A 13,160-nucleotide genomic window follows, 5' to 3' on the forward strand; every position below is an offset into this window, starting at 1 on the left:
AGATATATTCCGATTAGTTTACTTTCCAATATCCAGGTAAGCACATCGTGCTATTCCTGAGGCTTTTTTTTTATCATCCACGCTGATCCAAATCAAACAGACCTTTAGAGTGTGCTGACAATGACGTCTTCATTGAATATGATCGCTGCTGAGCTTCAGCTCCCTGTTTGCTCTGTAAGTCTGTGCCAAGATCTTGGCCTTTAGATGTTCCCAGAATCCCTGGAAACATCAGTTATTTGTTTCTAAGTGTAAGTCTTAGGATGGGCTTGCATCCACAACAAGATATGAGGATGAACAAAGCAGTGTGAATCTCCTACTGGGTTAGACTTTCTTTACCGTTTTACCACAGGGCTCAGAGCCAGTTAGAAGAACAGAATTTTAAGTATTACTCCTCACTGGTGCTTTCACAAAATATACCAGAATTAAAACAGAATAAAAGGATTTGCTTTAATAGGATCCATTTTTTTCAATCTTTGGTATTAACGTTTTTCTTAAATGTTAAAAGTATTAATATTTCTAAATTCTGAAAGATATTGATGGGAACTCTGAAAAATGACTCACATTGTTTAACTTTCAAAATACGAATTTAAAAAACTACTCTTCATATCCTAGTCTGATGTCTTAAAGAAATCAGCAGGGTATCATACAATAATCCTAACACTCAAAAAGAGCTTTATTTAAGTATCATAAAGGGTATAAACATCCTGGTGCTATCATTAGAAAGTACTAAGAATGCAGGCAGAAATAACATTTCACTCCTATTAGAAGACTTCAAAATAGGACACAGGTCATTGATTCCCTTCTCTTTTGGCTACATTTTGAATCATAGAACAAAGGCATTAAAAAAAACAAATGGATCCTTTGGAAAAACAAAGAAGAAAGTCAACAGCAAGAAGCAAGTATATCTCCCATCAGCGGCAACAGGGCTGGGGAGGTTTGTTAGCGAACATGGAAGCCACTACCCCCTTCTCCACTGGCCCTCTGGTGTGTGCCAGCCTTAGTGCTGGGCAGGAGGGCACTGCAGCCTGTGGAGAGGCAGACAGTGCTTCTGGCTCCAACTTGCTCCTTAGGCCAAAGTCCAGGCAGGAGTTGGCCTTGTGGGGTTCCTGTCATCCTGCCAACCCATGGCACTCCAGGGACACTGCTAGGGGAATGCTGGCCAAATCCTGCATGAGAAGTCACCTTCTTCACATTCTCTTCCATGTCAGGGGTTAGACTGAAGGAAACCCCTTCTGTCAGGTTTTATGGTGTTTGTGCACTAGCCCAGGAGAAGGAAGGGAAAGAAAAGAAAGCAAATGGTTTAACCTCACAAAATAGAAAGAATTCTTCAAAGTAGTTGATCTTGGAATGAAGCCCAACATCCCCAAATCTCAGCTCAGTTTGCTCTTTTGCCATTCACTGCTGGTTTTTAGAAATTTAAATAATTATGACCCCATCTACAGTGGGCCATCGTATCACTGCTTTCTCAAAGAGAGTGGTCCAAAGTCACAGTTGCACAAATACAGAATAATCTACGCAGCATCTGACAACAGTCAATATGCAAAGCATATTCAGATGTATATGAGGTATCATAGCATGAACAGACATTTAAAATGCAGATATTTAAAGAGGCCCTCATTTGCCATACTTATGGCCATAAGTAGGAAATATTACTCCAAAACAAGATGTGTAGGTAGATGCTGAAATGAACATTTACATATTATTCCGTATACAGAATATAGATTTCAAAAACCAACATGATCATCTCACACACACACAGTGTCTCTTCTGAAAAAATAAAGACAGTGCATTTCCAGGGAATGAGTATATGAATTTTATTGCACTGTTTAAAAAGAAAAGTAGAAATCATAATCTTACATAATTCCTTCAAATGGATCAACTGAGACAATTTCTCAATGCTTCCTTAAATTTTTACACCACACTGAACTCCAACAGGTTTTTTGTTTTAAGGTAAACCAGGTTTTTGGTTCTTCCCTGTGGAGAAGTTACTTTCAAGTCAGTGAAAGTTCTTGGCCCATGATTAAAAGTCTTTGCCAATTAGTACTCAACAACTTCAATTCATTTTTTTCTGGTTCAAGATGAGTAGGAGCCTAATAAGGCTGTGATAAAAGGGCAAAAGGCACTGAGAGCCAAAAGCGGATTAATGAGCTCCTCCATTTATTTGTCTTCCTAACAGCTGAACTGTTACAACTATTGACACTCTTCAAAAGGTTCCGCTCTGAACCCTGTCCAGGCGCTGCAGGCTCCGATGGACATCTTCAAATCCAGAGAATGGAGGGGCAAGGGCTTCCCCTGTGTGGTGCCAAAACCAACAAAGCCCCATGGATCAGGTAATGAAACTTCAGCTTTTCCCCCTTTGAGATTTATTTACTGGCAGCTGACAAGGGGCAAATTCAGCTCGAATTGTGCAGTCAAGGCCCTGTCAAGCTTTTAGAGGCACCCTTGTCTTGAAGCACCTTCATGACTGGCATTTCACTCAAAAGCCCTCGGCACTGGCCCTTAACAGCTTATGACATCACAAAGGACACTCCAGACAGATGCCTACATGGCATCCTGCAGCATTTTAAAAGAGAATTAGTGGTTTTAATTATGGTCGTAGTATGAAAGGGAACCATGCAAGCTCCACAGGAGACCTTTGATCAGACCCTTTCGCTAGTACAATGCCACGGAACTGTGACTATTCCTGGTAAGGGGCCTTTTCTTGCTGAATGACTCACCAGTGATCTTTGAATGCAGACAAGCTTCTAGCCCTCCCTCTTCATTAGTGAGCATTTCTATACAGGGGCCTATATAGTGCTTGGAGTTTAGGAGCTATACAATTGGGGGAAAAGAATCCCTACAGATTCAGGCCTCTACTTAGGAAGTGCTGAAGGACTCTGAGTGACTTTATTCATTAAAACAGGTTGCTATTAATTAACTGTCATAATAAAATAAAGAACTATTATTTGCATTTCTTACTATGTTCTCTTTAGTAATATGTATAAAAGATGCTTGTAACAGAAATGAATTTATTGAACCACTTCCCCACACCCCTGAACCCCCACTGCCCCCCCTTTTGGCAGCAGGAAGCCTCCTAATTATTGGGTCCAGATTTATGAGTCCAAATAGAAGTAAAACATGAATATAAAATTAATTAAGGAAAGACAAAATCCTTTTTACTTGCCAGTTTAAGCAACTGAAGAAAAAAAAAGCAAACAATTAGCTTTACTTTTTTAGTGATTTCAGAGAATGATCAAACACAATAAAACCTTAACTTTTTTCCAAAATATCATCTGGTTGGTATTTAGTTTGAAGTGTGAGATTATGTAACAACTACAGCTACTCAAAAAAAAAAAAAAAAGAAAGAAAGAAAACCAATGCCCCCCCATCCCCCGCACCCCAAACAGTACTCTAGCTTGAAGTGTAACAAGATTTATTAAAAAAAAATAATAATAATTTCATTTCTGGGAGCCAGAGAATGTCTTTGGTCTGGTATTAATATTTTAAGAATTTAATTTTAATACCAATCCCAATAAGCAGGGCCCTTAAGATTCATGGTCGATATTTTAAGTATATGAAAATAGTTCATTCTTTGCTAGAATTTAATCAAGCAAGTCATTTGATGAAAGGTTGTGTAAGTAGGAAGATTTTTCAAAATATTCTCACTGAAATGCTAATTCAGTAACACAGGCTAAATAGAATTTGTGGAAATAGCACATCTCAGTTTCTAACTCCGCCGTAAAACAGTACCGTTACTGTTTTACTTATAACACCATGTTACTTATATCTGGGAGATGACCTAGTCTTCCGTTTTTTAATGCCATTTCTTTTCTTGGAGGAAAAACTTTTGGACTTGGGAATTTTGGAAGCTGAAAGCTGAGCCGGTTTTTCACAGTTTGCTGTCTCAGCCATTTTTCATGTTTCTCAGACTTCGTAGTTCCTTTCTTAGGTGCTTTAGAGCAACTGAAATATCGGCCAGCTGGGGATCATTCTGGGCCTTGCGAGTGTAGAGACGGAAGTGTCTGATGGTTTCAGATAACAAGACTTCAGGGTCTGCACTTCTTTCCTGAAGGCGCAGCATCCGTTCACAGGAGATGGCGTAGTTCTTGTGCCAATTCACCGGGTGTTCCCTTCGTAAATAGACAATCTCCTTATAAAGCTGGAAGACAGCAAGAACATTGACATTCCATTGTTATCCCTTGACTTTTTAAAAAAGACTAGAAAACACAAAGGAATTAATAACACAGGGAAAAATAAATGCAAGCAGCCTGTAGTAAAAATCTAATCGTTGCTAGGCCATGCAGAAAATGCAAGGATGATACTGTAATTATTACAGTAGCAGGAGGCAAATGCATTTCATATAAAGCTGTTTCTGGGGTTTTTTGGATGTTGCGGAGGGAACTTTAGACACACTGGGTCAGGACAGAATGCTCTTCCTCCAGAGAGATGTTCTGGGAAAGGGATTTGGTTCTAATTCATGGAAAGCTATTTACTCAACAGGCAGAAAGGTTGAAACTCTAAATTTAGCTATTAAAGAAAAAAAAAGTAACTTTCTTTAGAAAACTGCATGGAAAAAGAACCTGAAGAAATTTCAATTTTGTCCCTCATTTTTACATAAAATTCTCTCTACATTATAAACAACAGTATTAACAATAGTAGCAATAGAAAACCTCTAACAAATCCAGCATCCAACAGGCTGGGCATAATATAATTTAAGAGACACCCTTAAAGTGAGATGTTGAAAATCTCCAGTGTCCTAAAATAACAATTTTCATAGTTAAAACTCTGCCCCCAGGAATTCAGAATTTTGTTTTTCAATATCAGATATAGTGTTGATTGGATAGAATTAGAATCTTTAATATTGAGTTTTCTAGAGGAAAAAGATAAAAAATTAACAAATAAACCAAAAAAGTAGATGCAAATCTACAAAACAATATTATGCTTGCTTATTGGGGAATTTCACAACCTTCTTGGGGATTTTCAAATTGAAGTCAAATCCACAGGCACTTGAGTTAACCAGTAGCCTCCATTAGAGCACAGGACAAGTAATGATGCTTTCTCCAGGGACAAGGGCTTTTTGAATTAGAACTATACTCATTACATCATTCAGTTGAGAGGGACCCGATTATATTATCTGTTTCCCCAACTCCTACTCTAGAGTAGACAAATGCATATCCAGTCTTTTTCAAAACAACATCCCCATGAAAAATTCCCCAATCTGTATTTTTTATGTCATTTTGATATTTAATAACTCTTAGTCCCGAAGTTGCTTTTAAAGCTATTTTCCCTTTGCCTTCACTCCATAAAATAGGAAAGAGTCACCTCGTACTTTTCATAGACTTCAAAGCTATTAAGTCAGCATTTTATTTTCTTGGTAAAATGTCCAAAGCTTCTCTACTTTTTCTCATAGTCTTTTTTATTTTCCCTATCTGCTGCTCCTCTTCCTGAGCCTCCCTCCAATGAGGGACATGTGTAAAATGCACGGCAGGCTGCCCTGCACAAAGTCGGTGCTCAGGAACTGCTCAGGTTCTTTTCTTAGCCGTTTTCAAAATCCTGATTAGATTTTGGAGTGCAAGATGGATGCCAGCAACTCAGTAAGCACTTTCCAATGGCTCAAGAGAATAAGAGGCTCACTCACAACCTCCCTGCTACGTCTTCGGACATCAGAACAGCCATACTACCCTTTTCTAAAACACTCTGATCCTGGTGTCTCATCAGCTCATTCTGGATGGACCATTAGTCACATGTGCTGTATCTTAAGAAGCTAACAGTCATTTTTCATCATGTGGGAATTGTATTTCCTCCTCTAAGCGTGAATCTTTGTGACACTAAGTTTAGTGGAACATATTCTAGTTTGGGGGGCATCTTCAGTGTATCAACTGTATTCCTAAAGATAACAGATCATTCTTGCTTTCCCAGTACACCTGAACTTAATGTTCTGGATAACTATTGAGCAGGACAATGTAAATAATAACAAAAATATCTTCTATACCTAACAAGAATGTTCTTGAAAAACCTGTGCGAGGAGGTGATTTGTGTTGACTCATCAAGTATTTGAGCTCCTTTGTCTTGCAAATGATGTCACATACCTGGAGACACACGTGAAGGAGATACCTATAGATTATGTCACAGACTTGTGTTCACTGAACAGAGTAATGCCTGCAGGCCCAAAGGGACAATAAATCCATGAATTGGCTTTAGTGGTGGCCTAACGACTGACCACGGAACAGATCACTGATGAGAACATAAAATAGTACTAAGTCTCGGATTCCTCCCAACTAAATACTTGTTTTTAGTTTTTGTTTTTCACAGAATCACAGGGTATTAGAGATGAAATGGATCTGACATGGCCAGGACGTGAGAGATAATCTATAAAATTTACAATCCACTTTTTTTTTTGAAAGAAAAAATAGAAAGGTTAATTGGCCCACAGTTAACAGTGAATGGTGGAGCAGGCCTTGAACCAGGACTCCCTGACTGCCAGTCAGAACTCCAGAACACTGCTTCCTGTATCTAGTCCCTGGCTGTCCTTGATGGGCACCTCGGAGGTGTCCACCTCTATCCCTGTGGTTTCCTGCACCACATGTGTCTGGCTGGCTTCCTCTGATCTTTCAAGATGACACTGCAGTGACATCTCCTGTGGCAGCTTTCCCTCCCTTCTGCGCCACCTCTCCCCAGGAGGCTGTGCTCATATGCCTCTCACTGTCCCGTGGCACCCCTGCACAGCTCTTGTATTTCTCACTACTAACAGGACTTTATCTTCTATCTCCCTCTCTGGCGTGTGCCCATTTGACAGCAGGGCCAATGCCTGATCATCTCCATCACAGTATTTGGTACAGACTGGGTGCTCCATAAATGCTCTGTGAGTAAATGAATACATGAGTAAACCATGGACCAATAAGCACACAATTGAGGAGTAAAAGCTGTCACACTAATTGGACACCATGCTATTTTGACTCAGTCCCAAACAAATGCCCTGGCTGAGTAGATCCACAGCAGCCCAGAGACAGCATAAATAATCACTTGCTAGACATACAGCTCCTGGGCTCCATTCTCACTGGCTTTTGCCAGGATGTCTGTTTCCTATACTGCAGGCTCCAAGACTATCTCAGAAGGCGGGGAAGAGGCCAGTGCTATAAACCACAGAAAAGCAGGGCCTTGTTAACACAGTGCTACAGCAAAGCAAGCCTCTGGTCTGTACCCTCGTTCCCATCACAGAGGACCAGCTAAGCAAGAGCCTTAGCGTGCCTGGCTGTCTGGCTTCCTGGGGTTATTCTCCACGACCCTTTCTCTCTCTCATGAAATCTCAACCAGCGATGGTCCGATCGTTTCAAGTGTTGCCAGGGTCATGACTTTTGTATAGAGGGCGACCCATCAGAACTGCTTTTTAAGAAAATAAAGCCATCATCTTAGCTTCCTATTACTGTTGTAACAAATCAGCACAAATGTAGTGGTTAAAACATAGCAGTTAAAACAATATAAATGTATCATATATTTCTAGAGGCTCTAGAATCTGTTTTTTTTTTTTTTTGCCTTTTCTAGCTTTCAGAGGCTGCCTGCACTTCCTAACTTGTGGCCCCTTCCTCCATCTTTCAGGCCAGCTACCTGGCAATCTTCAAATCTCTTTCTGACCTCTGCTTGCAATGCCATGTCTCCTTCTCTGACTCTGACCTTCCTGCCTCCTTCTTCTAGGGACCCCTGTGATTATATTAGGCCCACCTGGATAATCTAGGATAATCTCCCCACCTCAGGATCCTTAATCACACCTGCAACGTGCCCTTTGCCGTGTAAGGCCACATATTCACAAGTTCTGGAGATGAGGACATGAACTTCTTACATTATTTTGTCAACCACGGTCATTTACTTTAAATATTATTTGAGAGACACATGACTGTTTTTCCATTTGTACTGATTTATAATGCCAAATAAAGCTGGAAACAAAAAAAGTAAAAACTCTGTGATACACTCTCTTTACATCCCAAACAGTCACCACTACCCTCCCACCAAATGTATTTATATATGTAAAAGTGCAACATACGTTATAGGCGTGAGTGTAGAGTTGAGCTTTCACATTTGAAGGCAAACTTGCACTTTCTGCCAGGTTAAAGATGAAGAACGGTGTTTTCATCCTGGGAGTGGGAGGGTGTTCACATCAATTTCACATTCAAAACTAAATCGGCCAGACTTTTCCATTGATGAGGATCATACAGAACCCTTTATCGTATTCTTTTCACTTCTTTCATATTCACAGAAGTTTACTCTGAACCAACAGTAGCCCTCCCCCACCCCAAGACGCTGCATTCTGTTCATCATCACTGTTGTGCATCACCTTCCCTCCAGATGTACATCTTCACTGTGCAAGAGCAGCTGGGAGGGGAGACTTGCTGAGTCTGTCAGCACATCCCCGAAGATACCCATCACGACGGCTCATGCCGTGTGTGACCAGTTCTTCAAAGGTGGCTGGACTCTTTGACCACATGAACTCATCCGAATTGTATTCAGCACTCCAATTAAATCAATACCTGCCCGAATAATGACCTGCTTTCTTCATGTGATTTCTCCCCAAGCTTTCCCACACTGTCACACTGAAGAACCGTGCAAACATTTGGTATATCTTTGATTAGTCCCTCAAAGCAAGTATTTGTTCTTATAACCGGGTTGATAACTTGAAATATGCAATTTTCTGACATTTCCAAAACACTACTACAAACACTTTTTTGTAATTGTTATTTTGTCAAGAACCATATTTCTTGACAATTAAAAAAAAACCCTGTTTAAACATATTACACCCTAACTCAATTTCTGGTGCACTCAGCCCCTGGCCCAGAGTGGGCATCAATCCATTTTTCCTGGAGGAAGTACTTCATACTTGGTACCCCTGTCTGCATCACTTAGGCCTTTTACATTTTAGGCCAAAGTCTGTTAGTTAGTGTTAGATATTTTGAATATTTTAAAATAATGGCAGGAACACAGAGAGACAAGAGCATCACTGTGAAGTGTTCATTTCACATAGGAACAGGGAAGTCCAGCATCTAGCACGTGAACAGTCAAATCTCTTGGAATATGTCTGTCTGCTCCACTGACAATAGGAACTGTGTCGTATTCCAATGTGTAGCCTCCAAGCCTAGCGTGGTGCCTGGTTTCTAGGAAGTTTTCAATAAGTGCTTAAATAACTAACTAGCACATTACACATGGGACAGGGTGGTAATTATCAATCTCTCCTTAATCAATTACACTGACTTTGGTTTAGTGGAGGCGGGAGAGCACAGGAGTGATGAATGTTCCAGTCAGAGAGAGGTGAATTTTGGACTCTATTGGTAGAGCTATGCGGCCTACAAGTAACCTCTCTGCCTTTAGTTCGTTCTTTTTGTAAAATGGGGTAAGATTGACTTCTCCACAGGTTGCTGTATGGATGAAATGAGATTATGCCTTAGTAACAATTAGTACAATGCCCCAAACAAAAAAATCGCTCATAAATATTACTTTTATTATCACCATGCCCCACTGCTGCTCAAATGAAAATTGCCACAAGCTACTTCTACTACATTAAAAGTAGACTGCAAACCGAAAGTATAAGTTAGTCACCTTGCTTGCCACATCTCTTCATTGGCCACAGATTCCCAGGAAGAAGGATCAAACCTGTAGTTAGAAGAAAATGGTAACATTTTCCTGCCAGTTACCTTTATTGTTACGGACATGTCATTTTTGTTTTATAATCTTACAAGGCAAATAAAATAGGTTGCATCTTGAAGAACAGATAGAGACCAAAGTAACAAACTTATTCCCTTAGAAATATTTGATGGTTAGGAATCTGAGGTTTTGGTAAATGTATTTGTAATCTGCATGATGAGCCCCACTGCCTCACAGGAGCACACTAAAGCTCAGTGGGAAGAGGCTGGAGGCTTCCCGAGAGCTGTCAGGCGGGCAATGGGGTAGGGGTGAGGCCTGGGTCCCTCTGTGGGCACAGCTGAAAGCCATAGAGCTGTGAGAAGAGGGGACTCCTGGCTTTGATAAATCGTTGTTGGAGCTAGGATGCTGCTCAAAGAGCACTGGCTAAACCGTTTGCCGATTTTTTCCCACTTAATTAAAATTTCTCTTAGCATGTATCTACTTTGACAAAATGGAGGCAGTGAGTGATGCTGTGTACCTGTACTGTCATCGGCTGTTTGGAGAACAGGGGATTTTCCAGCTTTTCCTCACAATGGTCACAGAGTACTTTGATAAACAACTACTTATCCAGCTCTGGCTGGAGCACAGCAGTGGGGTCTGTTTGCTCATATCGACTCAGAAATCTTCGGTAGCATTTGTTCATATGATTTTGAGTGTTGCTCTTGAATTATAGGCTTATAGCTCAGTTGGTAAAGAATCTGCCTGCAATGAAGGAGACCCCAGTTTGATTCCTGAGTCAGGAAGATCCTCTGGAGAAGGGATAGGCTACCCACTCCAGAAGTCTTGGGCTTCCCTTGTGGCTCAGCTGGTAAAGAATCTGCCTGCAATGCGGGAGACCTGGGTTCGATCCTTGGGTTGGTAAGATTCTCTGGAGAAGGGAACAGTTACCCACTTGAATTATAAGCAGTAATTATCTAATCTTTGCATAATTCATAATTTAATTTAAAAAATAGGCAATAGAGAGCCTATCTTTAGATGGTGACTCCTTTTCCATATGGGAGAGAGTCAACTATAGGTAGAGATGCTTCCAGAAAGACTAATCAAAACAACAGAACGAGGCTAACGGCAAACAGTTGTGAAGAAAAAGTTACTTAAATCCCAGTCTTCCTACACAGAAGTGATCTGCCATTCTTTTTTTTTTTTTTTTTTCTTGTTTTGGCCACACCATGTGGCATGTGGGATCTTAGTTCTCCGACCAGGGATGGAACCTGAGCCCTTTGCTGTGGAAGTGGGGAGTCTTAACCACTGGACCACCAGGGGAGTCCCTGATCTGCCATTCTTGAAGAAAACAAATAGAAGTGACAAGTTTCTGTGGGTGGAGACTATCAGGGACAACAGAGTGCGCTTTAAAGCTCTGCTTCAGTTCACGAATCTCTCCCACTTTTAGGGTCTGAGGTACAGGATGACGGACCATGTGGCATTACAAGAGCTGGATGTGGATGGTGGCACATATCTAACTACATGGTGCCCACTTAACCATCACTGCCTTTCCTCCACCTCTCCATTGTTCTTCAAGCCTGAGGACAAGAAATATAAGTTCTCCTTCTCTATCACGGTACTCTGTGGGCAGCAAATAGCAATATTAACTACTAATAAAAAACAAAAACAAAAATCTAAAAAATTAAAAGGCATTTCAAAATTCAGTGAGTTTTTTAGGCACACAAAACAGCTACACACTGATGGCAAACAACTGCCCTCCATACCTTCCATAGCTTTCAGTCCAGTTGTAGATATTTCTCGTAAGTTTAATCCACTCCTCAGGGTTGAATACAATCTCTGAAGAAACTAATTTGTCACAAGAACCCCATGGCCAAAGTGAATAATTCTTTTTCCAGGTTGGGTCGCCTTCGTGAATTCCTATGCAAACAAACGTTTCTTTTCTATTGAAGACAGAAAAATATGTATTATCAGCTTAAGGTTCTAAATGCCAAATACATATAACTCAGGAAGGGTCATTTTTTACTCTAAACCTCAGTTACCAATAAACCATTTGTGAACACTTTGGTTTCTTTAAATCTCTGCCAGTAGATTGCTTTAAATTTATATTAGTGGGGGAAAAAAGCTGTCTGGAGATTGAAGGGAAGCACACAGACATAAATAATAAAACCTACCTGTTTTTGACACAGAAATCAGAAGAAATCAGGTGGGGACAAAGGGACAAATACAAGGAAAGAGTCTGTGGTTCTGTCTCATGTGTAAATAGACATATTATTTGCTACCTTCTAAATTTTATAGGTGGAAACATGTCTTTGTATTAGTAGTACTACTAATACTAGTAGTCTTTCTGTCCTCCAATTTCCATTGCATTTTACTTTTAATCTCTTTTAGCATTATTTTATTGAACCTACGATTTTCATTTACAAATCCTTCTGAGTAGCCCAGAAGTAGCCTGAGGATAGGCTCTTTATCTCTAAATTAATTCTGAAATCTAAACATGGAACAACTATCTGAAGACTCTGAACAGTAAATGGTAGAAAGAAGATTGAGGGAAGAAAGCAGAATTCTGAGTTCCACCAAATCCGTGGTGAGTTTACTCCTGTTCATCTTCCAGGATTACCTGGCCTGAACTCAAGGAAGCCTGAAACCCAAAATACATACCAAGTGAGAACAAAAAGATCTCAAGAGAAGCCTTCCTCTTGCTTTTTTCCTGACTCCAAGGAGCAGGAAAAGGAACTTGTAAGGATTGAAAGAGCAGAGGAAATCCCCAGAACTTTTTCCTTTCCCTCTTTCCCTGGGCACCAGACAGCACTGTGCCAGCAGCAGAAGCAGCAGCACAGTGGCAGCTGGGCAGGTTCCTGCAACTCTGTGGAAGTGGACGCTGCTCGCTAACCAGAGGAGCCATGGTTCCAAAGATTGGGAGCAAACTCCCATTACTCCTCCACTGGATGGGCTTCATACAATTTTAGAAAGACAGAATGTGTGTCAATGAACTTGAAGCTAGATCAAGAGAAATTGTATACTTTAAACAAAGAGGAAAAAATACTGAAAGTATAGAGTCTTAGGTACCTGTGGAACAATATCAAAAGGTCTAACACTGGAGTCATCAGAATCCCAGAAGAAGAGAAAAAAGGTGGAGCAGGAAAAGTACTTAAAGAAATAACGTCAGAAAACTTCCAACTTTTGTGAAAGACACAATCGTTCAGATTCACGAAACTTAGTAAATCCCAAGCAGGTTAAACTCAAAGAAATTCATGCCCAGATACATCATAATCAAATTGCTTAAAATTAAAGACAAAAAATCTTGAAAGCAGTCAGAGAAAAACAACACATTTCACACAAGGGAAACAATGATTTGAATAACTGCAGATTTCTCAACAGAAGCCATGCATGGCAAAAGGATATAAAATAACACTGTTAAAGTGATGAGAGAAAAAAAAGAACTATCCAACCCAGAATTACATATCCAGAAATATCCTTCAAAAATGAAGGTGAAATAAAGACTTTTTTGGGTAAAGAAAGACTAAGAGAATTCACTGCTAACAGTCTTGTTTTGAAAGAAATGCTAAAGGACT

The 13,160-nt window shown here is 40.2% G+C and overlaps 1 protein-coding gene across 1 annotated transcript in view; it reads right to left on the minus strand.

Annotated features, from left to right (window-relative positions):
- Nucleotides 1–1,799: 1,799 nt before the first annotated feature.
- The window catches only part of TMEM260 (transmembrane protein 260), a 71,797-nt gene continuing 60,436 nt past the window's right edge, over nt 1,800–13,160 (minus strand). Inside the window, 4 exon segments of the mRNA XM_005898774.3 lie at nt 1,800–4,138; nt 8,018–8,108; nt 9,565–9,618; nt 11,352–11,528. Coding sequence (XP_005898836.2) covers nt 3,884–4,138; nt 8,018–8,108; nt 9,565–9,618; nt 11,352–11,528 — 577 coding nt within the window. The 3' untranslated portion in view covers nt 1,800–3,883.

Source organism: Bos mutus, chromosome 10, assembly GCF_027580195.1.
Source record: "Bos mutus isolate GX-2022 chromosome 10, NWIPB_WYAK_1.1, whole genome shotgun sequence".
Taxonomy (NCBI): domain Eukaryota; kingdom Metazoa; phylum Chordata; class Mammalia; order Artiodactyla; family Bovidae; genus Bos; species Bos mutus.